At 30.4% G+C, this 24,150-nt stretch overlaps 3 protein-coding genes and 2 long non-coding RNA genes across 11 annotated transcripts in view; 4 read left to right on the top strand and 1 right to left on the bottom strand.

Moving 5' to 3' along the window:
• Nucleotides 1-4,039: 4,039 nt before the first annotated feature.
• LOC136064463 (uncharacterized) lies at nt 4,040-5,790 on the bottom strand. Of its 2 annotated transcripts, XR_010626072.1 has the most exons (4): nt 5,776-5,790; nt 5,356-5,692; nt 4,536-4,572; nt 4,049-4,409 (listed from the first exon to the last, which is right to left on the bottom strand). It is a non-coding gene; the product is annotated as an uncharacterized LOC136064463 (long non-coding RNA). The 2 variants fall into 2 exon arrangements; XR_010626071.1 differs by lacking the exon at nt 5,776-5,790 and having other exon boundaries at nt 4,040-4,409; nt 5,356-5,768.
• A 5,148-nt stretch (nt 5,791-10,938) lies between these two features.
• LOC112038601 (protein CANDIDATE G-PROTEIN COUPLED RECEPTOR 7) lies at nt 10,939-12,282 on the top strand. The gene is made up of 2 exons (XM_024071427.1): nt 10,939-12,156; nt 12,190-12,282. Exons 1-2 carry the CDS (start codon nt 10,939-10,941, stop codon nt 12,280-12,282), a joined length of 1,311 nt encoding a protein of 436 aa, XP_023927195.1.
• Nucleotides 12,283-13,935: 1,653 nt separating this feature from the next.
• LOC112038598 (uncharacterized) lies at nt 13,936-16,237 on the top strand. The gene is made up of 3 exons (XM_024071423.2): nt 13,936-14,051; nt 15,627-15,819; nt 15,938-16,237. Exons 2-3 carry the CDS (start codon nt 15,637-15,639, stop codon nt 16,010-16,012), a joined length of 258 nt encoding a protein of 85 aa, XP_023927191.1. The 5' UTR covers nt 13,936-14,051; nt 15,627-15,636; the 3' UTR covers nt 16,013-16,237.
• LOC112038597 (uncharacterized) overlaps nt 13,966-24,150 on the top strand; it is a 17,465-nt gene continuing 7,280 nt past the window's right edge. Inside the window, exon 1 of the mRNA XM_065766225.1 lies at nt 13,966-14,051. The gene's annotated coding sequence lies outside the window, so the exon portion shown is untranslated. The remainder of the gene's footprint in view (nt 14,052-24,150) is intronic.
• On the top strand, nt 16,961-23,736 carry LOC136064464 (uncharacterized). Of its 6 annotated transcripts, XR_010626078.1 has the most exons (7): nt 16,969-17,194; nt 17,891-17,963; nt 19,893-20,001; nt 20,969-21,041; nt 21,169-21,246; nt 22,560-22,697; nt 23,399-23,736. It is a non-coding gene; the product is annotated as an uncharacterized LOC136064464 (long non-coding RNA). The 6 variants fall into 6 exon arrangements; XR_010626074.1 differs by lacking the exon at nt 23,399-23,736 and having other exon boundaries at nt 16,961-17,194; nt 19,890-20,001; nt 22,560-22,914; XR_010626073.1 differs by lacking the exon at nt 23,399-23,736 and having other exon boundaries at nt 16,963-17,194; nt 22,560-22,914.

Raw genomic sequence — 24,150 nt, 5'->3', positions numbered from 1 at the left:
GCTTGATATTGAATAATAAAGCATGCTTATGTATATTTTTTTTTCCACAAACGTACACTATTGCTTTTCTTTTTCCCACCTCTACATTTCTCTCTCATATTAGTAGTCAAGTATTAATACAACATCTTCTTAAAATAAAAAATAAAATAAAACGGTCATGAGTAAAATATGTAAACCCAAAAAATAAAAAATAAAAAGTCTCATCGCACGTGCGAAGCGCGTGTGATGAGGCTAATATATATATATATATATATAAAAGATAATATTAGGCCATTTTATAGTGGTACTTTGGGTTAAATAATGTGTTTGAACTCAGTGAGAGAGTGTAATTAAAATGTGTGTGTGTGTTTAGCTGTTAGTTTGTTTCTAAAAAAAAAAAAAATGGATAATATTATGTGCCTTTATCCCTACGTCTTCTTATTGTTTTAGTTGAGTAAATAGATAAGAGTGGGGATAAATAGTAGATAGAGATTAAGTTTTTACAAAATTTAAATGTTATCTTTATGTTGTAAAATCTGTCTATTTAGTATTTATATGGCTTGATATTGAATAATAAAGCATGCTTAAGTATATTATTATTGGGTGGAATTTTATTTTAGAGGTCTGGATTGACTCAAAATAGATCATTTTATCAAATTAGAGGCCTTAATTCTTTTAAAGCAACTAACAAAACATTGTGCACATAGCATATAATTATTGGACCGATCAATTAAAATGGACCATGTTCGTAGTGGCTAACCATTCTTTTAGTACAATTTCAACTTTTTGCATACCTACACCTAAATTGTTAAGAAAATATGTTATGAATTCCAATTAACTAAACTAATAAAGTTTATTATTATCGGATTAGCCTTATCACACACACTTTGCAGGTGCGATGAGGTTTATTTATTTGGGTCCAATGTCATAATTTTCCATCCAACTTAATTTTTAGATTATGACACAACCCAAAAATTAAATAAAAGTAACCGATGAGTCTTGATAAAGTAGAATATAAAAAATATTTTTAAAAAAAAGGTTGGAACGTGGTCTTGCTGAGAAGTTTTTTCATATTTTATTTTAAATTTTGGATAAGTTTGTTTTGAAAACATGGATTAACTTTCAACTCAATATTAATTGGAATAGGTTGCATACTGCAGTGTTACATACGTAGTTAGGGTATATAACACTCTCAAGTAGATGTGTGACATATACAAGACACAATCAAATGAAATATGGTTCACTTTTTGTGTATAGAGCTAAGTTAGGGTGTTAAATAAGTAGTTAGAACATGTGACATGTATAAGACACAAATCAAAATCAAAATTGAAATAGTTTATACTCCATATTAAGTGGAATAAGTTGGGGTATTGCACATGTTGTGGGGGTGTGTGATATGAACAATATATCAAATCAAAACCCAAGTTTGGTACTTTTGGTAGTTTTAAGTTTTAACTCTATAGTGACTAGATTATTTGATGCCATTTAATATAGATACAATGGAATTTTAATTTATCACATTCTTTCTATGATTTTTTTTATTACCTTCAGGCTAAGACACAAATAGATTTCTTTTAGTGTAAAGTGCAAACAAGATTCATGCTTATATCATTTATTGACAATAAAAGATTTTACGAATTGAGCTAAATGGAATCCACATTTGATATCTTTTTATAATAATTGATTAAAATAGAAAAATTAATTAATAGAATCTCAAACTTAACTTGAAAATACATAGTATATTTATTTATTTATTTATACCTAAATATGAGTGTATATGGTGTCTGTGACTGTTACTTCTAATTTATCTATCAGTGTTAATTATCATTATATAATATTACTTAGAAATTAGAATGTTATCCTAACCCCCCATCAAATTGCCACTATTAAAAGGCTGATTATATATGTTCTAATATTCATATGGTTCCCAAAATGAGTCTAAATCTTCTGTCTCATTTTTTCTGCTCCACTTTATACTCCACTAATAAATACTTGGCACGTGTTCACCTAATTAATTAAATACTACTTTAATTAATTAGGTGAACATGTGGCAAATATTTATTAGTAGAATATAGAGTGGAGTAGAAAAAGTGAGACAGAAGATTTGGACTCCTTCAAAACACTCTCCATTCCACAACCCTATATTCCCAATTGCAATTTTTATTATTAATGTCTCTCATAGTATAGTCTCATTATTCAAATCGATAAGGTTTCAATAATTAATTAAAAAATAGTTTAATTATTAAATTGTGAATCTAGTATATGGTTATTTATTCGTTCCCATGTTTTCTGGCGTCATGTCTACAAGTTCTGCCAAAACATCGCCATCCATATATGTCATTTGCAATCTTATATTTTTACAATTAATTTCAGAGAGACAAAGCTTTGCTCAATCAACACCCTCCCCTGATGAGCCTATTCTCAATAGGCATTACCTAATGTAGAAACCGATTAAATAAGAAATTTTCTTGGCACCAACCAAAACTGGTAGCTAGTAATGCACTAATGCCTGTTTAATTTTTCGTGTATAACTTAGAATATTTATCTCAAAATCATACGAAGTATTGGTAAAGGGATCCAAACTAATGCATATCATGATCTATTACAAACAAGATGATCAACCCTCTATTAGTTATTTATTGATCACAAAGTTTGCATTGGAGCCCACTTTCAATTTGAATTTGATCTACAGGATGAACTGATCATATAAATCAGTTTTTTTTTTTCGTTTTTAAAGGGTAAGGGGATGGTTAGATTGAATGGTCACAAATGACAAATCGGTTTTTCTCTACCAAAAAAGAAAAAAGAATGGTCACAAACCAATGAACCGTCCAAAACTTTGAATTGATATAGAAAAATTAAAATAAAAAATAAAAAACTAGATTTACACCCCCAAAAAAAAGCAGATTTTTAGAGGGAAAAAAATAAAAACGCATGGATTTATTTGAAATGTTTGATTTCTTTTTTAAATATTAGGATATTATTAGTTTTTTTTTTTTAAAAAGAATTTCAACCTATGACATCTGCTCATGATGATAGCTCTTTATTATCAAATCAAGATTTTACTAGTTGAGCTAATTAGAATCCACAGGATATTATTTGTTTAATTTGACTAAATAGTTGTACTTTCTTTTGATTTTGCACTTAGTGTGTGTTTGATAAGAGGATTTAAATACAATTAGATAATTTCACGTGCGATGTGTGGATCCTTTCAAATTCACTAGTATGTAACCCCGTGCTACCGCACGGGACTGGTTAATTGTAATGATGCTATTGGCCAATTTTTTTGTTTTTGTTTTATTTTTTGGGGTTTATCACATGGATGATAGAATTAAATAAAACAATGAAAAATATATATTGCATTTTATTATTTAAGTAATGCTATTGGTCTTTTTTTTTTTTTTTTTTTTTGTGGTTTATCATACATAGGATAGCATTAGATAAAGCAATGAATAAAAAAAAGAGAATTTTTTTTTTTTTTTTTTTTTTTTTTGTGGTTTATCATACATAGGATAGCATTAGATAAAGCAATGAATAAAAAAAAGAGAATATTTCATTTTATTATTTAAAATATATAAAGGGGCATTAATGGAACTTTCTTCAAAAGTTTCTAATAAAATTAGACATGAATAGCGTATTGGAATCAGAAGTGTGTTACAATTCATAGTTCTTAATGGAGATGCCATCAGATAGCACTTTTTCCCTATAGACATGTCTAATACGCTATCCTTGAGTTTATTTTGAGTATGTTTCAAGCCGAAGTCAATATTGTTGTCTCTTTGAACACTTCAGAGTTTATTTTGAGTACGTTTTAAGCCGAAGTCAATATTGTTCTCTCTTTTAACACTTCAAATTGCCATTGATCAGTTTCACAAAATTAAAATTTATAGAACATTTTACCTTCTTGTTTTTTCAACATCCGAAGGTTAAATGTTTCTATTAAAACCCAAAAGTTCACCTAACTAAAAATCATATATACATATCTTTCATCAATTGTTAATAGCTCTACAATCTATCAGATCTCTTCAAGCCAAAGTCAATATTGTTGTCTCTTTTAACACTTCAAATTGCCATTGATCAGTTTCACAAAATTAAAATTTACGGAACATTTTACCTTCTTGTCTTTTCAACATCCGAAGGTTAAATGTTTCTATTAAAACCCAAAAGTTCACCTAACTAAAAATCATATATGCATATCTTTCATCAATTGTTAATAGCTCTACAATCTATTTATGCACCAAAAGCAATGACTAACTTGAAAGAAGAGAAATATTACACGTTAGCATAAATTATCACTTCCAAAAGCATCATTAATCAAAGATTAAAATGAAACTATAATTCAAAATAATTCCAGCAGTTGCCTATGTCCCAAATTGTAAGCTTCAATCTTCTCCCACCAATTGTGAGCAACTTAATCTCAAAATCCACACCTGAAAATGATTAAAACAATAATGAAAGTTCATAATACAATCTAAAGAATGAAAATAGTGATCCCTACAAAAATAGAAATAAAAGGATACCAAAATTAATCAATCTATAAGTCCACGAAAGAATACCAAGAATCTCTTTGATGCAAATTCAAACTTTTTCCTCCTGCCACAAAAACAGAAACTTGAGAACTATAAAACAAAACCTAGAAAAGTATTTGAACTCTATGATTGATAACCAATTAGATGGCAAATTTCATGGCATTCATTGAAAAAGAGGGAATGGGCTATGAAATTGAACAAAAAATGAATGACCCATTATCAAAATCATCCATAAGATAATGAAAATCACTCTTGGATCATCCGCAAACTCCATCTACTCACAAAATAAATAAATAAATAATTACTTATGAATTATGATGCAAAGAATGTAATTGGCATTTTTCAATTCACGATTAACTCCTATCAACTCCCTCGCTTCTATGAAGATGATATGTCATAAATCAAAAGAGAATCATAATAACAATAAAAAGCTAGTGAGCTTAGCCCAAAACAACCCTTCTGTTTACTAAAACTCCAAATTTGATGTTCATAACTTTTCCTTCTTTTTCTCTCAGGAACCAAACAAAGGCTATGAAATTGAACAAAAACCGAATAACCCAACATCAAAATCAACAATAAGAAAATGTATAAAAAAATAAAAACAAAAAAAAAGGCACCCTTAGACCATCCACAAAAACCCATCTACACACTAAAATAAATGAATAAATTCACAACATTTAGATAACCAAAAAAATCTAAAGAGCATCCAAATTTGATTTTCACATCTTTCCCCTTCATTTCCATAGGAACCAAACAACTTCTAAGAAGCCCAACGACCCAAAATCGAAATCATCTAGAAGAAAACGAAAAGAAAAAAAAAAAAAAAAGCAATGGATTAGTAAAATACCAACTGTAACGAAACGCGGAGGTACCGTAAGTCGTTTTTGTAATGGCAATTGGAATCGAAGGTCTGCGCGCACTTCTGCAAAAACCGTGGCAACTTCTCATTCAGTACTTGCAAAGGCAACGAATCCTTCATCTTTCTGATCCCTCTGTATATACAAAATGCCAAAAAATCTTACTTTTTAAAACCATTAAAAGAGCTACCCACAAAGAAAGAGAGAGGCATATCGAAGCCATGGGAGAAGAGAGTTGTTGCCAAAGTAGGATTTGATGTCTGAGATTAAGGAGCTGAAGAGATCGGTATTGTTGCCATTGTTGGCTTTGGCAAAGGGGAGGTGAACCTGTAAAAAAGGCATGTCTGATATATAAAGAAGAGCAAAAGGTTTTATTTAGCCAAAAAAAAAAAAAAAAAAGAGGGCACAACATTTAAATGTAAAACGCAGATTTCTAGAAGGGGGGCTGTATATTGAAGGAGAGGAAGGATTTTGGGTTTTGAGAAGAGGAGGTGAACCCGAATATACGCGAGTGTGAAGATCATGATGTTTTATTCACCCAAAAAAAAAAAAAAAAGCACAGCGTTAATTGACTGAAATTAGTGTGTACACGTGACACACAATTAAAGTTCTAATTGGTGTGTACACGTGGCACATAATTAGAGTTCTAATTTAAAATTGCAATTTCACACTCTCTCTGTTTCACCTATTATTATATATATAGATTTGAAATAATTTTTTATGTTATTTTAAAACCTATTTATAATACTCATTTTGCTGTATAATATTTATGTTTTACCAAAATATTGTGGAATGCTTTGAAACTCAATTTTATTAATTGATATTTTATATTAAAAAAAATTCATTGAATTGGTTTCCGAATATTGAGCGAAATTGCTCTACTAATCTTAATTTATGAGGTTAGAATAGTCAAGTTTTTTGACATTTGTAGGAGACTACCATATTCTATTATTTGTTGACTTTATTTTTTAAATTGATATATGATTTTGAAATTTGAAATTTATAAATTTAAATTCAAAGCATAAAATACTTTCATATCTTAAAATTACAAAAATTCAAAAAACCTCCCCAACACTTCCTCAACTACTCCATTTTCACAATCAAATACTGAGCCTCAAATCTCAAACTCTCATTTCATTATCTTAGTAAAAGGAAATTATTTATGAGTACTGGTATATAGAGAAGGTGATAAAATAAATATTTAAAAACGAAATGAATGTAAAAAGAAAAGAGTTGGGCTGAAGCCCAAATGCTGCACACGCTCTCCTATTTTGGCCCAAATTAAAACTTATATGTTTCCATATCCATTCTCTGGATTTCTCTGTTTATATGAATTTATATGAATGAGCAAGTTTTGTAGTGATATTCTAAAAATAAATAAATAAAAAGCTAGAGAGGGATTTGAGAATGGGGATAGTTACTTGTTGTGTGGATAGGATATCTCCATCAATTTTTTTTTTCCAGATTATTGAAATTAAATACAAACATAGCTAAGGATCATTTAACCAAGGCGTGTTAGTTGTAAGGATATCAATTTATTATTATTATTATTTTTTATTTGTGATGACAATGTGTCTTAAAACTCAATTGAATTAATTTAAATAAAATAAAATAAAATAAAAACCTCATGTGTATTAACGATTGAGGGACCAGTGGACATATATTAGACTTATTAGCCTTTGTTTTTGTTTTTTGGGTAATAAAGGAATTTCATTAAGAAACTAATAATAGTTTAGAATACAAGGCACTTAGCTTGATGCCTTAGATAATACTTATCCATATTATCTAAGGGTGTATTTATTTGGAGGTGAAATAAGGTGGATAAAAAATTTTGGAGAAAAAATAGGAATGAAACTTTTTTGGAGTGTATTTGGTTAGGTGAAGAGGAAGTAAAATAAACGGTAGAGCTCGAATGTTTTCTCTCCGGGCTCACCAAAAAGTTTTCTTCCTAAATTAGAGAGAAAACTAAAGGAAGAAAATAAGGTTGCTTAAAAGACAAAAATGCTCATGTGCACTTGCATATGGGCAATTCGTCCAATTCCTTCTTCTTCTTCTTTTGTGCTTTCCTCGGCAAGTGCCTCTTCCTCCTTTTTCTTTTCTTTTTTTCGTTTTTTTTTCTTTCTTTTCCTTTCCTAGACATTGCCTTTTTTTTCTTTTTTTTTATTCCTGGGCTGTGGGTGTGATAGTTGTCTTGTTTTGTTTGTTTTTTTTTTTTTTTTGGTTGTTTGTCACTTTTTGACCATCATTTTTTCTACTACCAACCAAACAAAAAAAAAAAAATTAAAATACTTTCTATCCTCTCACTTTTCTATCCTCCCACCATTTTCTATCATCCCATTTTTCCACTCTTCCAACCAAACGAACCCTAAAAGTAACAAAAGATCAACATGAGTAGGGAGATTATCAAAAACTAGTACTCTTACCACGCGCTTCAAACATGTGACGAGCTTTTTTTTTTTTTTTTTTTTTTAGTATCAAAATTTTCCAAAAATATAAAAGAGAAAGAAGCAACTAAAAATCAAATAGAACAATCAGAATCGTATATGAGTAATAAAATGATAAAAAAAATAATAATAAATAAATGAATAAAAGAACTAAAAGAATTACCTTGTAGGAAATGGTCGATTACTCTTTCCTGTTATTAGTAGTATAGATTACACCCTTTCTTGCCCGAGCATCATTCTTTTGAACTTTTCATAAAGCATATCACAGCATCAGGATAAAGTTCAAGTTTTTATAGCAGTACCGCTTAATTGTCTTCATTAGTATTCTCCTCAAAGGCTCCTTGCAATCATCAACAAGGCAAATTCTCCTAGACATTCTTGATTCTTTTTAACTTTTCATAAGGCATATAACATATTATAAGAATAGCTTAATATGCATAATCTTATCTCGTTGCATTACAATGGTATTCAAACCTAGCTATATATGATACCAACTACCAAGATCTTATTATAAGAATATAAATGTCCGTGTAAACCAATTTGTTATATGATAGCTCGTAGGGGAAACCACGTACCACAGCCTACAGGTAGCGGGCTTTGTGGCATGGATTAGCTACATGCAATCTCTGGATTTTTGTCCATGATAGACCGCCTAGAGCACTCAGAAATAGTGAGAATGAATGAAAAATGACAGACGAATAAAGAAGAACGGTGATCCTTACACAGGGGCGGCTCCAGAATTTTTTTCTCGGGGGGTCAACAATGGCAAAGCTAGGAATTTGTCATTTGTCATGGGGGGCGAGTAAAAAATTAAATGATTAATCTTTTTTTTCTATAGATAAACTTCCATATTATACACAATAATCTAAAATAATATTCTAAATACAATTTAATATACAATAGTCTAAAACTGTTATAAAATAGGTAAGACAACAACTATTATATGCATAAACTAATATAATTAAATTACTAATCATACATTTTTGTCAAATTAATAATAACTTAGTATATTTATATGTAATATCAATTATATAAAAATATATGATAAAGAAGGAGAAGACTAGTAACACACTTAGGAGTAGAACTAGGAGTAAATTTGAAACTAAGAAAATAAAATAGTAACTGATATAAGATTTTACATTTGAAGTAGATGACTTCTTAATCATACACATAGACATAGTCACTCTCTTAGAATTGGAGATAATTGGAGATAAAAAGAAAAACTAAGAAAAAAATAGAAGGGAGAAAGCGAGATAGAGAGAATGAGGAAAAAATTACAGATATAGATACAAATTTGTACAAATGTGTTGGTTGTAATAGTGATATAATTTTTTTGTTAATGAAGAAAAAAAGTGTAAGGAAAAACAACTTCATTTTGTTGTCAATTGCAAAGTAAGCCAAAATCCTGGAAAGAATATTCATATTTTTTTTAATGAATGAGCAAAAATTTTGGAATTGACACAATACTTTCAAAAAAATTCCACAACAAAATCTAAGTGGCCAATTGTTAAAGGTAGATAAAAAAATATCGTTAATTGTGGGTCCAGATAAAAAGCAATTACAACTTACCTCATATTATTGTAAAAATATTTCTGAAATTAAAATTAAGATGATCATATTCAAGTTTCAAGCTTATTTCAATTGGGTTCAAACAAAATTTAGGATTAGGGTGTTCAAATTTTTATTTTAAGAGTTCAAAATGAAAATTTTTTAAAAATTTTATATATAAAAATTTTGTTTGAGCCAGGTCAGGGGGTTCATTTGAACCCCCTGGCCTTAATGTAAAGCCACCCATGTCCTTACCTTACAGGCCTGCTAAAGGCACTAAAAGGATGAGAACCCTAAACAAGAGGAACTTCTATTATGTTGAGAAGTGGGGGTGTAAACCGAAAAATTAAAATGATAGTTTAGTCAATTCAGAGTAATTAGCCTCCTATACATTAAAAGGAGAAAGACATTTGATGACTAATTTTCTGCTTACTTCATTCATATTTTTCAACATTCATAAATACTAATGAGGAGATAACATCATCACTACAATCTCTTAAAACATAGGATCCAACTCCTATTTTAAATTTAAATACAATCCAATTGTTGTCCTTTAACTCTTGTTTTTAAAATTAAAAACCACTAATTTACAAACTTTTCAATTATACCTCTATTTTATTTCCAAGAGAATTTTTTTTTTTAAAACCAACATTTAAAAATCCATATAAATGGGGCACCTTTTTAGTTACATTATTTTTTTAAATAACTCAAAAAAAAAAAAAAAAAAAAAAAAAAAAAAAAAAAAAAAAAAAAAAAAAAAACAGAAACACATTTACATTGCACAACACATCACTGCAAAATAAAGTTTTCGTTGCACAAAAACAACTAATTAGAATTGGCATTGCACACGCTATTCTCATCTAATAGAGTTTGTATTCTAGGAGTATAAGGTATTTTATTGGGCAAGAGTTAAGTACAGTACTTAGGTATTATTCCTTAGATTCCCCTCTTAAGATCATGCCATGTGGAATTTTCTCATGAGATGGAAGTGTATTTTTTAGTTAAGTAGCTACATGGCTGAATCTAAAAAGGAGAATCTAAGGAATAACACATAAGTTACTGTATCTAAGTTTTGTCCTTTTTGATTTGATTAAAATGATATGTTATAACTTGTATTTGAATATGATAATAAATTATGTCCCCTTAAAAAGTTGAATTTTTTAAACAAGACCAACAATTTGAGACTAAGATAGTACATAATTGGCACCAAATTGTTAGATTAGTCTAAAATTAACTAAGCTTTAATGAAACTTGAGGTTTAAATCATAATCATAGTTGTAGTGTGATTGTTTCTCATATTGCATTAAATAATGTACGCTAAAATCTTTTGTAAATGATTTTGTACATGCTATGTCATAGTTTGTTCTCTCACTCTTCCAAATCTTTGGCAAACCGTTATTCTCTTTTGTTGTTACCACAATTAGAGCCATTCATATCCAACCAAACACACTTAACACAGCCATTTGCCAATTATTGTTTTCAGTTTGAACCACCTTACGCAACATAAAAACAATTTGATCTCTACCAATTTGGATACCATTTTTACATTTTTGGAGTTTCAATCCTATATTTACTCTAGCTATGGAAAACTTCTTTCCTCTAAAGTATCATCCTATGCTTCAACTCTCATACGCATTACTCATAGTTTCAAGCATTCCATTTGCTTTCTCTGAGATCAGGAACACACGCATTGTCAATGACTCCCGAGAGAAGATCACCTTTCAGACATTCGGGTTCTTACAAGGCGGTCGCGTCTCCATTTCCATTAAAGATATCTCATGGAAATCATCGAATCACAAGGCACAACTAAACACTTCTTCCATGGGATTTTACCTTTACAACTCTTCAGTTTTTGACCAACTCTATAACATGTCCTCCCCCATCAATTTCACCGTAGGTTTCTGCATTTTGTCGCGTTATGCTAAGCTTTTATTCACTTTTGAAAAGCTCACCAACAACTCAACCTATAATTTTTCCACTCCCATTGATAAACCTGAAGAATACACCTTGTCTTTTGCTAACTGCCAGCAAGAATTTGAAGTGTCAATGGATGTCCACACAGAGATGTACAATTTACGAAATGGGCAAAAGGATTTCCTTTCTGCTGGCACAACCAATTTGCCAATGCTCTATTTTATCTTCTTTCTCACATATACAAGTTTTTTCATTATATGGGTCTTCACATGCATCAAACAAAGACTAATTGTTTACAAAATCCATATAGTTATGGGTGCTTTGCTTCTCTTCAAGGGGTTCAAAATGATATGTGCTTTTGAACAATATATATACGTGAGAAAAACTGGTACTCCACATGGTTGGGATGTAGCATTTTACGTATTCGGGTTCTTCAAGGGTATAATGCTTTTCACAGTCATTGTACTCATAGGCACTGGGTGGTCTTTCTTGAAACCTTACCTACAAAAGCGAGAGAAGATTGTTTTGATGATTGTAATTCCATTACAGGTTGTGGAGAATACAGCTTATGTTGTTTTGGAGGAAACAGGTCCAGCAATACAAATGAAGGATTGGTTAAAATGGAAACAGATTTTCTTCTTGGTTGATATCATTTGTTGCTGTGCAATATTTTTCCCAATAGCTTGGTCAATTAAAAGCTTACGAGAAGCATCCAAAACAGATGGCAAGGCAGCTAGGAATGTTGAAAAACTAATAATGTTCAAGACATTGTACACGGTTTTGGTGGGGTACTTGTATTTTACAAGGGTTTTTGCATTGATTGGTACTCTGTGTCCTTATGAATATAAATGGGTTCAGGATGCCATAACAGAAGCTGCAAGCTTGGCTTTCTATGTATTTATTTTCTCTAACTTTAAGCCGATGGAAAGGAATCCATACTTGGAGATTGATGAAAAGGAAGAGAATGCAGCAGGCAAGTTGCTCGAAGAAGATGACACATTTGAACTCTAGGCTTTGAGCTGGTATGTTCACTACTATGTTGTCTTGTCTCTCCCAGTTACACAGTGGAATGAGCTTCACCATTCAAGCCTCTTGAGAAACAAGGAGAGGAGATAATCATATCTCATATTTTAGGTACAATCTACTCATGTTCAAGGCTCCTTTCATAAGCCCAGTGTTGTCTTCTAAAACTAAAACTAATGTACTTCCTTAATATATATTCTTAAAGGCTTATTTGTATTGTTCTTTCATCACCCAAAAAAAAAAAAAAAATTATTGTTAACCAATGCCTCAAAAGCAATACATTAAAAGTACTAAATACTTAATAATGAACATTAATCACATCTTAAATTGCTTGTCAATGCGTCATGGGTCCTTCTAACAAGTATCTAAAGGCAGTGATTAAGATTGAGTTCTTTACTATAATCAATCAGCTCTTTAGGTGCAGTTGTATATCAGTTGTATATAAGTGCACTTACATATCAGCCAGTTAAAAAAAAATCACGGCCAAACTTCCACTCCAAGGAATATAGAATTGCATTTTGTTAGCCTTTTGTTTTTAATAGAAATTTTATATATTGGGCCTCTAACTTTGATTAAAATTCAATTAATTTCTTACTTTACTTTCATTTAATTCAATCCTTTAATTTTTAATTTTGTTCAATTCAATCATGCATTAGTATTAGTCAAAATTACACCATTAACTTTCAACTTTGTTTAATACAAATTTCATTGTTTTTGGGTCCTTAATGGATTAATTTTGACAAATATTAGCAGAATGGATGAATTGTATATTAACTAAAAAGTTAGTACGTGTAATTGGACAAAATTTAATTATAGTACTTTAGGTGTTGTTTTTTAATTTCTCCTCTTAAATTTAACCATATGACTAGTTAAATAAAAAATACACTTTCATCTTATGAGAAAAAATTTATGTGACAGAATTTTAAGATAAGAACTTAAGAAACAGTAACTAAGTACTGTACCTAAGTCATCCCATTTTTAATTTATCTTAAAAATTATCAGTTCCAAACTTCTTTTCCAAGCAAATTTTATTTCAACCACCTGAAATATACAAAATCCAATCCACGTGTCAATAAACTATTGACCTACCCCATGAAAAGTCAAAAGCTCTAAACTTTGACTCTGACCATAAATGCTTATACCATATAATTCACAGACACGTGCTGCAGCTATAGAAGTATTCAATACGTAATTCAGCAAAAAAAAAAAAAAAAAAAAGTATTCAATACGTAACAACCCTTCAAATTTATTATATATCTCTTTTTAGAATTTACATTTCAAAAATCTAATTGATAAATTTTATGTTCCTTATGTTCTTAATATACATATCAATTAATCTTTGATATTTTTAGAATTTTGTAAGTATAAAAAATATAATAAAAATATAAAATCTAACAATTAAATTTTCAAATTTTACACTTAATATAAAAATATACGATAAGTTTGAAGTTTCAAGAGATTTAAGACCCGTTTGGTACATATATTTAAAAATTAAAAATTATTGATTAAAAATATTTATGAAAATATGTATTCGTAAAAAAGTATATAAAAATACATAAAATATTATACAAAAACAAAAAATAGATGTTTGAAAACACAAACCAAACGCCCCCTTCTTCTTCAATACATACCCTATCACAATTCACAACTCATTTCCTTTTTGTCAAATAAAAACTAGGGCGGTTGGTCTTGTCACAGCTGAAAGCACTATTTAGTTTTCAGCTTCACTTGATTGCACGCCTTGTGTTTGATAAAAGGTATGTTTGATTCTGTGACTTTTCTCAATGAATTTTGTGGATGAAATTTCGGTTTTGGTTAGAAGTTCTAACTTTTAAAGGCATTAGCTAATAAATATGCAATTGGGTATTTTCAGTTTTCACTTTTAGAAGTTAGAGAGAATGTTATTGAATCATTGATTAATTGTTTTGGGACTTCATTCAGAGCGAATAAACATGCATTTGTGAGTTGAAATTTGGCTTGGATATCCTACAGATTGTATAATTTTCACAATGATTATGTTATCAAAATTGAAACCTGATCAGTTTTATTATAGCACTGTTTGTATGGAAATTATGTTTCTGTTTTGGGTTTGCTTTCCTAAGTTTCTTTATGAGATGTGAGAGGAATAGCATGTGGGGTTTGTTTGAATATGAGAAAATTTAGCTATTTTATTTGAAATAAGAGGAATTGGGGTTTGGTGGCATGGTGTTGGTGGATATGAAGAGGGTGGTGAGTGGTGATATATGGGTATATAATGCTGTTGGTGGTGGTGGAGTTAATGGAGATAATGGCAGTCTATAGGTGTTTACGGTGATGGTGAGATTGACAACATGGTACCAATTGACTCTCACATAAAGTTCTTGTTTCGGCAATTCAAAAGTGGAGAATGTTTATGACAATCTCTATCAGCGTGTTAGATAACTAAATTCTTATACGCGTATTTGAGAAGATGGGTTTAAATGGGTAAACGGATACTTGTATAGTGAGAAAGCTCATCCCTGCCTTTAGACTAGAAAGCCCTCTTTTACATCCTCTAGACAAATTAGTAGGAAGAAAATAATTAGTCGTTATTTTTCATTAAGATATCAAACATTTTTTTGTCAGCTCTCTTGTTTTATATAAATTAAACCCAGAAACATGAAAATTATCAATATCAATGCCTTTTAAGTAGTCTTTGTAATAATAGCAGTGAAAGTAAGATATCTTGCTTTTGTAATTTTCAACAATGTAAAATTTTCTCACTATGTTACCAAATGATTTTTAAAGGGCTGTCTTGCTTTTCAAATGCCTCTGTATTTCGTAATTACCTTGACTTAGCTTGCTCTGTAGTGTGCTGAGAGCTGATTAGATGCTGTGTATCTGAACTCAGCTTGACATCTAAACCATCATATTTCTGTATCAACAGTCAACCCACCCCCCCCCCCCCCCACCCCAATCCAAATAACCAAAAAAAAAAAAACATTTTCTGTGACAAGTTCAAATAAGTTGTGTTTATATTATACTTGGATCCTACGCACATAGGAGGACACCATGTTTGCGTGGCAGTTTTGTGTTCTCAACTATTTTATTTTTAATGCACAGTATGTTATTTGGATTATTCTATTAATTCTGGTATAATATGTTGCTGATTGGTTTGTAAAGATTCTAAATGAAATGAATAAAAAGGAATTGAGTGTATTGACGTGGCTATGATGTACTTTAAAGTGGTTGATGGTTATTAAGCAAAGCTGTTAGTTTCATCTCATCAAAGTTGTTTGATTAGATTTGTGTTAATATGGAATAACTTATATATCAGCTAACTCCTATCAAAAAAAAAAATTCCTATATATCAGCTAACTAAGGATGGAAGCACAGAAAAGTCAACCTGAAAAGCAGCCATCACCTACTGCTACAGTCATCCCTTCATGTCGCACAAAGAAGAATGATGATGCCACTTTCTTGGAGGATTTGAAGGACCACATTGATGAGTTCATCCATGCATCTATGGATGAACACAAAAATTGCTTCCAGAAGACCCTGAAGAAGGTTGAATCTCTCTTTCAACTTGATGCTACTTATTCGTTATTCCATTCCCCAAACTTGTCTCTTCATTGCTTTTCCTGTTTGTGCTTGTATTAATTGTGTAGTTTATATACAATTTCAGATGTTTGGAATGTCAAAGATTGTTGCAGAAAGGAGTTCAGAAACTAAGGAGGTTGAAAGCTCTCTGCCCCTCTAAATAGCGGTGTTGGACAAGAATGCCTCCCCTCCCTTGCTGACAACATGATCTTTTAGGACCATAATTTTCTGCAAGAATAATAATATCAAAGACAAAATTTAGTTACAAAATTTGTTGTAGCCCGAGGCTAGAACCTTATATTAGCGTTACTATATATTTCAAAAATCTAACGGTTAGATTGCATGTTCTTTACACTCTTAATGTATATATTAAATTTTGTGTCAATTGGATATTATTTACTATATGATTTATAAGATTATATTTTATGCAAAATTTTAAATTACAAAAACTTGAAATTTAAATAATTTATTGATGACATAGTTATTGATCTTTAATTTTCTAGAAATTTTGCAAGTTTGGAGGTAATAAGAAGAAAATGCAATCCAATGATTGATTTGTTAAAATTCACCTCCAATAAAAAGATATTGAACAAGATTGTAGTTTTAGGCTATAACCAATTTTATAACTCAACTTGTTAGAAGTTTACATTTGATATGATATTTCTGCTTGGAAGCTATATATGAGTACATATGACTGTCTCAAATTAGATTTCAGACAGAAAAATCATGGCTCATTTGGCTTCTTTCAATTTTGCTGCTATGGCCCCTTTTCAGTAATAAGCTAATAGCGTTTGAATCTTATAGGATATAAGTTTCTGATTGAGGTAATTTATCACTGTGGTCAATTTCATTGCCCAATCTTTTGGAAATCAAATTACTTGTTGGGTCTTGCATAGCCTAATATCAGTTGTATATAATAGTTATTCTTGCAGATATATCTAATAAAGATCAATTAAGCATTCAGGCATAAGTAGTAGTATTAGGATTATTGATAGCTTGCTTTTTTGGTTTTTTGTTTTTTTCTTTTCATGCCTCCAACATATGCGGATTTATCTAATCTAACACTATATATAATAGCAGAAGCTTTTAGGAGGTGCTGCCACGTTAGGGAAAAAAACTACTTAAACAACCCGCTTAAAAAAAGAAAAAAAAAAAACTTTAAAACCCAAAACAAACATACGCTGCAGAGAGAAAAGGAGAACCGAGAAAGAGAACAATGGAGAAAGAACTTCGGTCTGTCATAGATGGTGAGGAGAGAAAAATCTGAGAAGAAAGTCAGGCTTTGCCACCATCAGACCACCATGCCTTCCACCGGAATGGTCTCTGTTTTTTTGTACAGAAGGTCAGCGTACTCCCTTCCTCTTCAAATATTGTTTTGTAGTTTGAAAGATTGAAACTCCTCACCATTGCTTTTCCTATTCGAATTAGAATTTTAAATCTTCAATATTTCTATGTTTTTGAATTCAAAACCAGCAGTTCCCCTTACTTAATTTTCTAGGGTTCTTCTTTTACCCCTTTAAAAAAAAAAAAAAAAAATATAGATGGGTTGATTCTCTTTCTTTGGATGCTTTGGTTTCAAATTATCCCTCTATATTTTTTTTTGGTACTAACAATAGGGATTTCACCCTTGATTTCCTGTGATTAAAAGTCAAAATTCACATTGGATTATTTAAAATCTGAATGTATTAGGCGAACAACTTAATATGCAATTTGTTTGATAAAATTACTGATCGGTCTTTTGTTTTATTCTAGAATTCTTAATCCACGTTGCCAATTAAATTGTGAAAGGTTGTTTCGTACGCATCTCAAAACTCTAATTTTTTTTGGTTGAATGGATTTAGATTTGATTCGTTTTTGTTTTTTTGTTTTGGGTTTTCTATCAAAATGTTTGTTTCCTCAATTTTAGATACTTGCTTTTGTTTTGTTTTTTTTTTTAAAAAAAGATTACAAAAATCACTAAATCATTGACATTAAAAACTTAAAATCATTGGGTATTTCCGTTTCTAACATTTATTTTCCTTCTTCAATCTTATTTTAGGCTTTTCCAGCCGAAATAGCACGCACCAGATAGAGTCCGTAACGCATTCAAAGATAAGCATATACCGTCACCAGTAAATTTTTTTCTTTTTTCTTTTCATTTTTAAATTTGGGGATTGAATATGATTTATGTTTGAATTTCTTGGTTGGATTGGTTTAGATTTAGTTATAGTCAGTTTTGGTTTTGGATTAGGCTTCCATTAGCATGCCCCAGATAGGAAAAATAGAAGCCTTTTCTTGCAATTAAGGTTGTGTTGCCACGTTAGCAAAAAAGCTCCCTTAAAAAGCCACGCTCCCAGAAAAGGAAAGTGCAAAAAAAAAAAAAAAAACCCTGAAAACTTATAAACACCATGTGCACCATTCAACCGGTGCGATTGTGTGAAGACTTAAAAACATCAAGCGGTTCAGTCATTCAGCCAAACGCACGCATACAAATACAGAACCCATCCCTCCATTGTTTTGGACGTTCATTCTAACTTCTCCAACCAATTTCCCTTCCCTCTCATTCCCTTTTTCACTGCTTTGTTTGTTCTCTGCCCTGTCACTTTTCTACCACTAGACTTAGACCACCAAAACGACAAACTTGCTTACTCTTCTCAAAAAAAAAAAAAAAAAAAAAAAAAAAGACTTGTTGTATGGAGAAAGAGAACAGAGAACAGAGATCAAAAAACCAACCGATTAAAAACTTAAAAAATGAAAAGCCTTGAGATTCAAATGTAGAAAGGGAGAGACAGAGTTCGTAAGCCACACCAAGGCTTGCGAGCACCATCAGTTTTCTGCCTCCAATCGTTTCCTCACCATACTCAAACCACCGAAATTGCAAGGACACAGAGATGCAATCTATAAGGCGCACCATTAACATCAGATCATATCGGAACTACCACTGGTAAAGTTTTTTTTGTTTTTTTTTTTTTTCTTAGATATGGGAATGAAATATGACATAGTTTTGGGTAATTTGGTTGGATTGATTTATATTTAGGTATTTAGGCTACATTAGGTTCTGATTTGTATAAGATTAAAGAATAACCTTGCACGTATTCTCTGTGTTGTCGTCCCTTTTAATCTATCTCTATGTGTGTGTGTGTGTGTGTATATATATATATATATATTTTTTTTTTTTGAGAGAGAGAGAGAGGGAGGCAAAGATAGAGGAGTACGAGGAGCTTGACATGGTTAACATAGAAAACACCAACAATGCCAATGGAGCAGTAATGCGTTTTCCTTTTCTTTTATTCGATTCATTCATACCCCTTAACATCAAGCTTTTTGTTGTTTTAACTAATGCAATCTGATCAAAACTTCCCAATCAAACAAAAAGACAGTATTTTGGGACACCCATTCCAAACCAAACTAGCGTATGTTTTCACAAAAATGATTTTAGAGAATAAAAATAGTTATCTGTCTTATTTCACTAATGTTGGTATTGGCATATTGGTACTGAGACAGTATTTTAGATTGGTATATTATTGTTGTTAACCATCAAAATTTTGTTCATGTGGTTGTTTAGGTTTGTGTTGGTAGTAATAGTTGTAATACATGCATTTTTTTTTTTTGTTCAAATGACACCAGCCTCCATTAAACCAAGTATTGTTGTTTCTCTTACACATACACTAGACTTTTGATAAAATTCCTAATTGATTTTTTTTTTTTTTTTTGTTATTCTAGAAGTCATAATACATAGAGATTGATAAGGAAGAAGATAAGTAAGGAATGTGATGCTATGTTATTGATTTAATCAAGGCAAGATGTATTTGTTGGCCTTCTTTTCTCAATGTCATTTTTTGTGGGATGTAAAAACTTGATTGGCTAGGTTGCTTATGCCTCTAGACAATTATAGAATTTTGAACAAAAATTACCCAACTCATGATTTGTAATTGGCTGCCGTAATTTTTGCTTTGGATCTGATGGTAAAGTATTGAGTGTTAATAATAGGCCTTTGGTTACAAAATTGTACACTTTCTGTTTACTTTTGGCTAATTGTGAAATAAAAATGGTTAAAGCAGGAGGGAGTGGATGTGGATGACATAAAGAAAAGGTTGAAGGAAATGGAGGAAGAGGCGGCTGCATTGTGTGAGATGCAAGCCAAGGTCGAATCCCATATGGTTCTGCAAGGTTTTTTCTTCTTTTGTTTTTTTGGGTTTAATTTCACAATGTCAAAGATTATGATTTTTTTTCCATTGATTTAATTTTTATTGAAATTGATTACAAATATAGAAAATGTTAAAGATTGAAGTAGTATTATTATATGGTTTGAAGCATATGCCTCAGATTGGTGTAACGGTTTCAATTTGGATATGGCTGGAAAGAATTTTAGGAAATAATCATGGGTTCTAAGGGTGATAGTCTTTTGGAGTCCCAAAATCCCTATAAAAAATTTAAGGACTATCAATTTTAATTATCTGAGATAATTCTTTATCCAAAATAATATATATATATATATATATAGGACAACACCTTTAAGAGGTGTGCTATGGTGAGTGCCTTTCGCCCAAGCGATATGTTGCTACAATCACATCTGCTAAACCTAGCAAAAGTGGCTCATGCATTGGGTATGAATTTTATGTTTGATAATCTTAGCGTAAGTTTAGTGTATTTGGTCATAAAGTTAGGGGATTTTTTTTTTTTTTTTTGGGGAAAAAGAAAAAAGTGGATGACTCACATTATGAGGATAAGCTAAGAGACTGGGCACCTCATTTTAGAGAGAAAAAAAAAAAAAATTGGACCACTGTTTTAATGGTAAGTTATGCATCCCTCCACCTATAAGGCTATAACTTATAAGGGAAGAAAATGTCAATTGAGATTGAGGCATTGAGCTCATTGGCGTAAATGGATGGCTGTATCACTTTATATCAATGATGATGATGATTACATTCACACATATCTTGCATTCCATTCTTGAAAATTAATTGAGAATCTGTTTGGTGGTAAGGAAAAAAAAAAATGAAAACAATTGTTTAAGGAATTGCAACCTGTTCTGAAGGCTCTCTTTTTTTTATTTTTTAGATTACATTTGTTAGCTTACTTTGCTAATCTATGAATTGTGGATTACTTCTAATATTTAAATACCATAAAATTTCAGCAAATTGAGGTGACAAGTAGAGAATCTGATATGCAATCATATGAGAAAATTCAATAATTCAAGGCTTTATGCGGTACTTAACTCAATTGAGATGATTTCTTTTCAATTTGCGAATGATGAAAGTTTATGATTTACCTAAATTATAGTTTAATATACCAAGTTATTTTAGACATTTTTCTTGATCCTCTCATACTTTTAAGGTCTATTTTGGAAGAGAATAATGGGTGGCAAAAGCTTATAAATTGAGAGCTCATACACTGAAGAAGCCACAATATCAGGTTATATGTCTTTAGAAAACGTTGATACTTGGTCTTACTATAGTTTGATAGTACTACAATTTGATAGCGGGCATGATATTCTATGTTTATTTCAGACTTTTGGTTGTGTTATAAAGTAATATGTTCCCCTTTAGTGCTTCTTTTAGGTACTATTTATCTATTTCATCATGTTATTTACCTCATTTGATGCCTTTTATGTTGCAATGTATCATAAAAAATATTCCAAAGTTATTACTTGAAATCTTGAATACCAAAAGAAAATTACAGTTGTATGGTTTTTAGCAATTTTGTTTATCAAGTCAATGTCATTAAGTTTTGTGATAGGTTATTTGCAAGATTAGCAAACTTACAATCCTATTATGTTATTCACAACTTAAATCACAAAAGGTATCCATTCATGATTAGAGAATAACTACCAGAGGCACAATTGCAATTTGATTATGCACACCAACTTGGAGTCTCATTGAGTGTCTCATTTAGAACCAACAATTTATCATTATATAAGCATTACAAAAAATGTATACACGCACACACTCTCAAAGAGATGTCATCATTGTCAAAAACATCAGAACAATTCTTCTTGCATCCTCTCAAAATAAAAGTAATACTTATTTAAGTTCTGAAGAATAAATCTATTAAAATGGTGTTAATGGTCGCCCTGGATGGATTTTTTTGGAAAATTTCATTGATAATTGAAAAGTTGTTTCTAATGCATATATGTATAATACAATTGGTTAGGTAGATTAGGTAATAATCATTATGAGTTATGTAAAAATGGCCATATTAATCATTATTGCTTAGAAGTTAATCAATATCTAATATACATTTTAGTTGATTTAAGAATCATCAAGATCTATTATTGCTTAAATTCTATGAATTTTTTATGCTTTTGGATAGTGCCTTTTGTATGGATGCTTGACTTTTATACCAATCTTCAATGCCTACATTATAATGATTCTTAGTTATTTAAGTTGAGTACCTCTATTTATCCTAGCCAAGGACTGATGATTTATTATTTAAGGATAGAAACATATTGGTAATTTATTCAAAAATTGGCATGCATGATTTACATTAGTTAAACAAGTGTTAGATTTAACAGATGACTTGGTCAATTAGGAATAATAACACCAAAGCTCTAGATGGAGTAAGAGTTGCTACTCACACTAGGTGAATATCAAATATAATTCAAATTATTCTTATGTTTATTTGTTACATTGGTATCTCAACATTTAATAGCAATAACATGCTTATAGCAGAGTTATTTTTGGGTTTGATTTACTTAAAAAATATGTAACTATAAATCTCTCTCTTAGAAAAAGAAGGATTTCAAATGGGGTGTTATGCATGTGGCTAAATGAGCAAGGATACAAGGAGGAAAGCTTTTTCAGACAAACAGCTCAAACTCAACAACAACAAAAAGATAGAATCCAGAATCTCGCCTTTTGTTTAGGGTACTTTCGATATATATATTTTTCTTTAGCATTCATTCTTATTTCATGAAGTCCTTAAGTCTCTCATTCTCTTTTGTGAATGATGTGAAGGTGATGTACTTTTGTTAGGATTGAATGCTGGTATTTTCTTTTGGAATGTTTGGAGTTATTATGTTGGACATTGAGGTGATTTTGATTGAATTCTCCCAATATCGTTTTTAAAGTGTTTTTCAGATTCCACTTGCTTCTTCTCAACAATCCTACTTCTCCTTCTTCTTCTTTTTTCCTTTTGAGTAGGACCAAGGTTGTTTGTATATTTGACGTTTTGACCCTATGTGTTAATACTGTAACTCAGTATCTCATAAATCTACTATATGTTATTTCTAGAAAACCAAGCAATCTAATTTTATACAGTAAGTGAATATATCCAATCCCATTCCATTAGATCACTACATAATCAATATTTTATTATTTTAAAGTAACTATTTCTCAATAGATTTTCTTTCTACATGTAAGGTTTTGTTTGTTTTAATGAGTTGGTGGTTATGTGTTGTATTTTGAAAATAGGTTAATGACAAATGCTATTGAAAAACAATTAAAAGGAGGAATGAAAGACATTGCTCCAACTTCTTCACTATAGCCTCAATAAATTGTAAATGGTTTTTTTTTTAACAATATTTCTAATGTGGTGAATACTTATTCAATTTTTGATATGATTTCAGAGTTGTTACATTGATCTATGATCTATGTGATCAAGAGCCTCACTAGTGAGGATGTTTCTTTCTCCCCTTTTGGTCATATTCTTGTCTCGGCTAAAGCCATCACAGATTCTATCAGTCACAACTTAGCTAAACATGTTAAACATGTTAAAGGTTCCTTGGCGTGGAAGGAGAATGTTTCTTCACACCTTCAATCTGTACTTTCAACCGATTACGGCTAATTTTTCTTTAATGAAATTTCATGATATTCTTTCTTTAAAAAAAAAAAAAAATTCTTCATAATATCTATTATAAATATTTGCACATACAATTTAAAATAGTTTATTATGTATCAAGTTATTATAAAAATCGACTTGATGTAAATTTTTAAGACTTAGTTTGATGCTCAAAATGATGGTAATCCAAAAAAAGCTTAATCAATTGATTACAAGAGGACAAACAAATGGATGTGCAACATTACCTAAAAGAATTTTAATGTATTTTATTATATTTTTATGTGAAGTTGATTGAATTTTAACTATGTAAAATGTTCCCGTGCATTATGCTAGTTAAATGCTAGCTTGTATAATGTGTGGGCTCTATTATAGTATCTCATGCAACATATATATATATATATATGCATATTTCTTTTTATAAAATGTGGTATCCACGAAGAAAATAAATATATCAAATGTATGAGATAATTATTGATTAAAATGAAAAAAAAAAAAAAAAAAAAAAAAAAAAAAAAAAAAAAAAAAAAAAAAAAACAATAA

This window comes from Quercus suber, unplaced genomic scaffold (genome assembly GCF_002906115.3).
Source record: "Quercus suber isolate HL8 unplaced genomic scaffold, Cork oak 2.0 scaffold_692, whole genome shotgun sequence".
Lineage (NCBI taxonomy): Eukaryota > Viridiplantae > Streptophyta > Magnoliopsida > Fagales > Fagaceae > Quercus > Quercus suber.
This window is presented reverse-complemented; position numbering and strand designations above follow the sequence as displayed.

What these genes read in the sequence shown, in the direction of transcription:
- LOC112038601 (XM_024071427.1), top strand. Translation starts at nt 10,939, where the DNA reads ATGGAAAACTTCTTTCCTCTAAAGTATCATCCTATGCTTCAACTCTCA. An exon ending in TAACAGAAGCTGCAAGCTTG is followed by an intron (nt 12,157 to 12,189) that starts GCTTTCTATGTA and finishes TCTAACTTTAAG; the next exon opens with CCGATGGAAAGGAATCCATA.
- LOC112038598 (XM_024071423.2), top strand. Translation starts at nt 15,637, where the DNA reads ATGGAAGCACAGAAAAGTCAACCTGAAAAGCAGCCATCACCTACTGCT. An exon ending in TCCAGAAGACCCTGAAGAAG is followed by an intron (nt 15,820 to 15,937) that starts GTTGAATCTCTC and finishes ATACAATTTCAG; the next exon opens with ATGTTTGGAATGTCAAAGAT.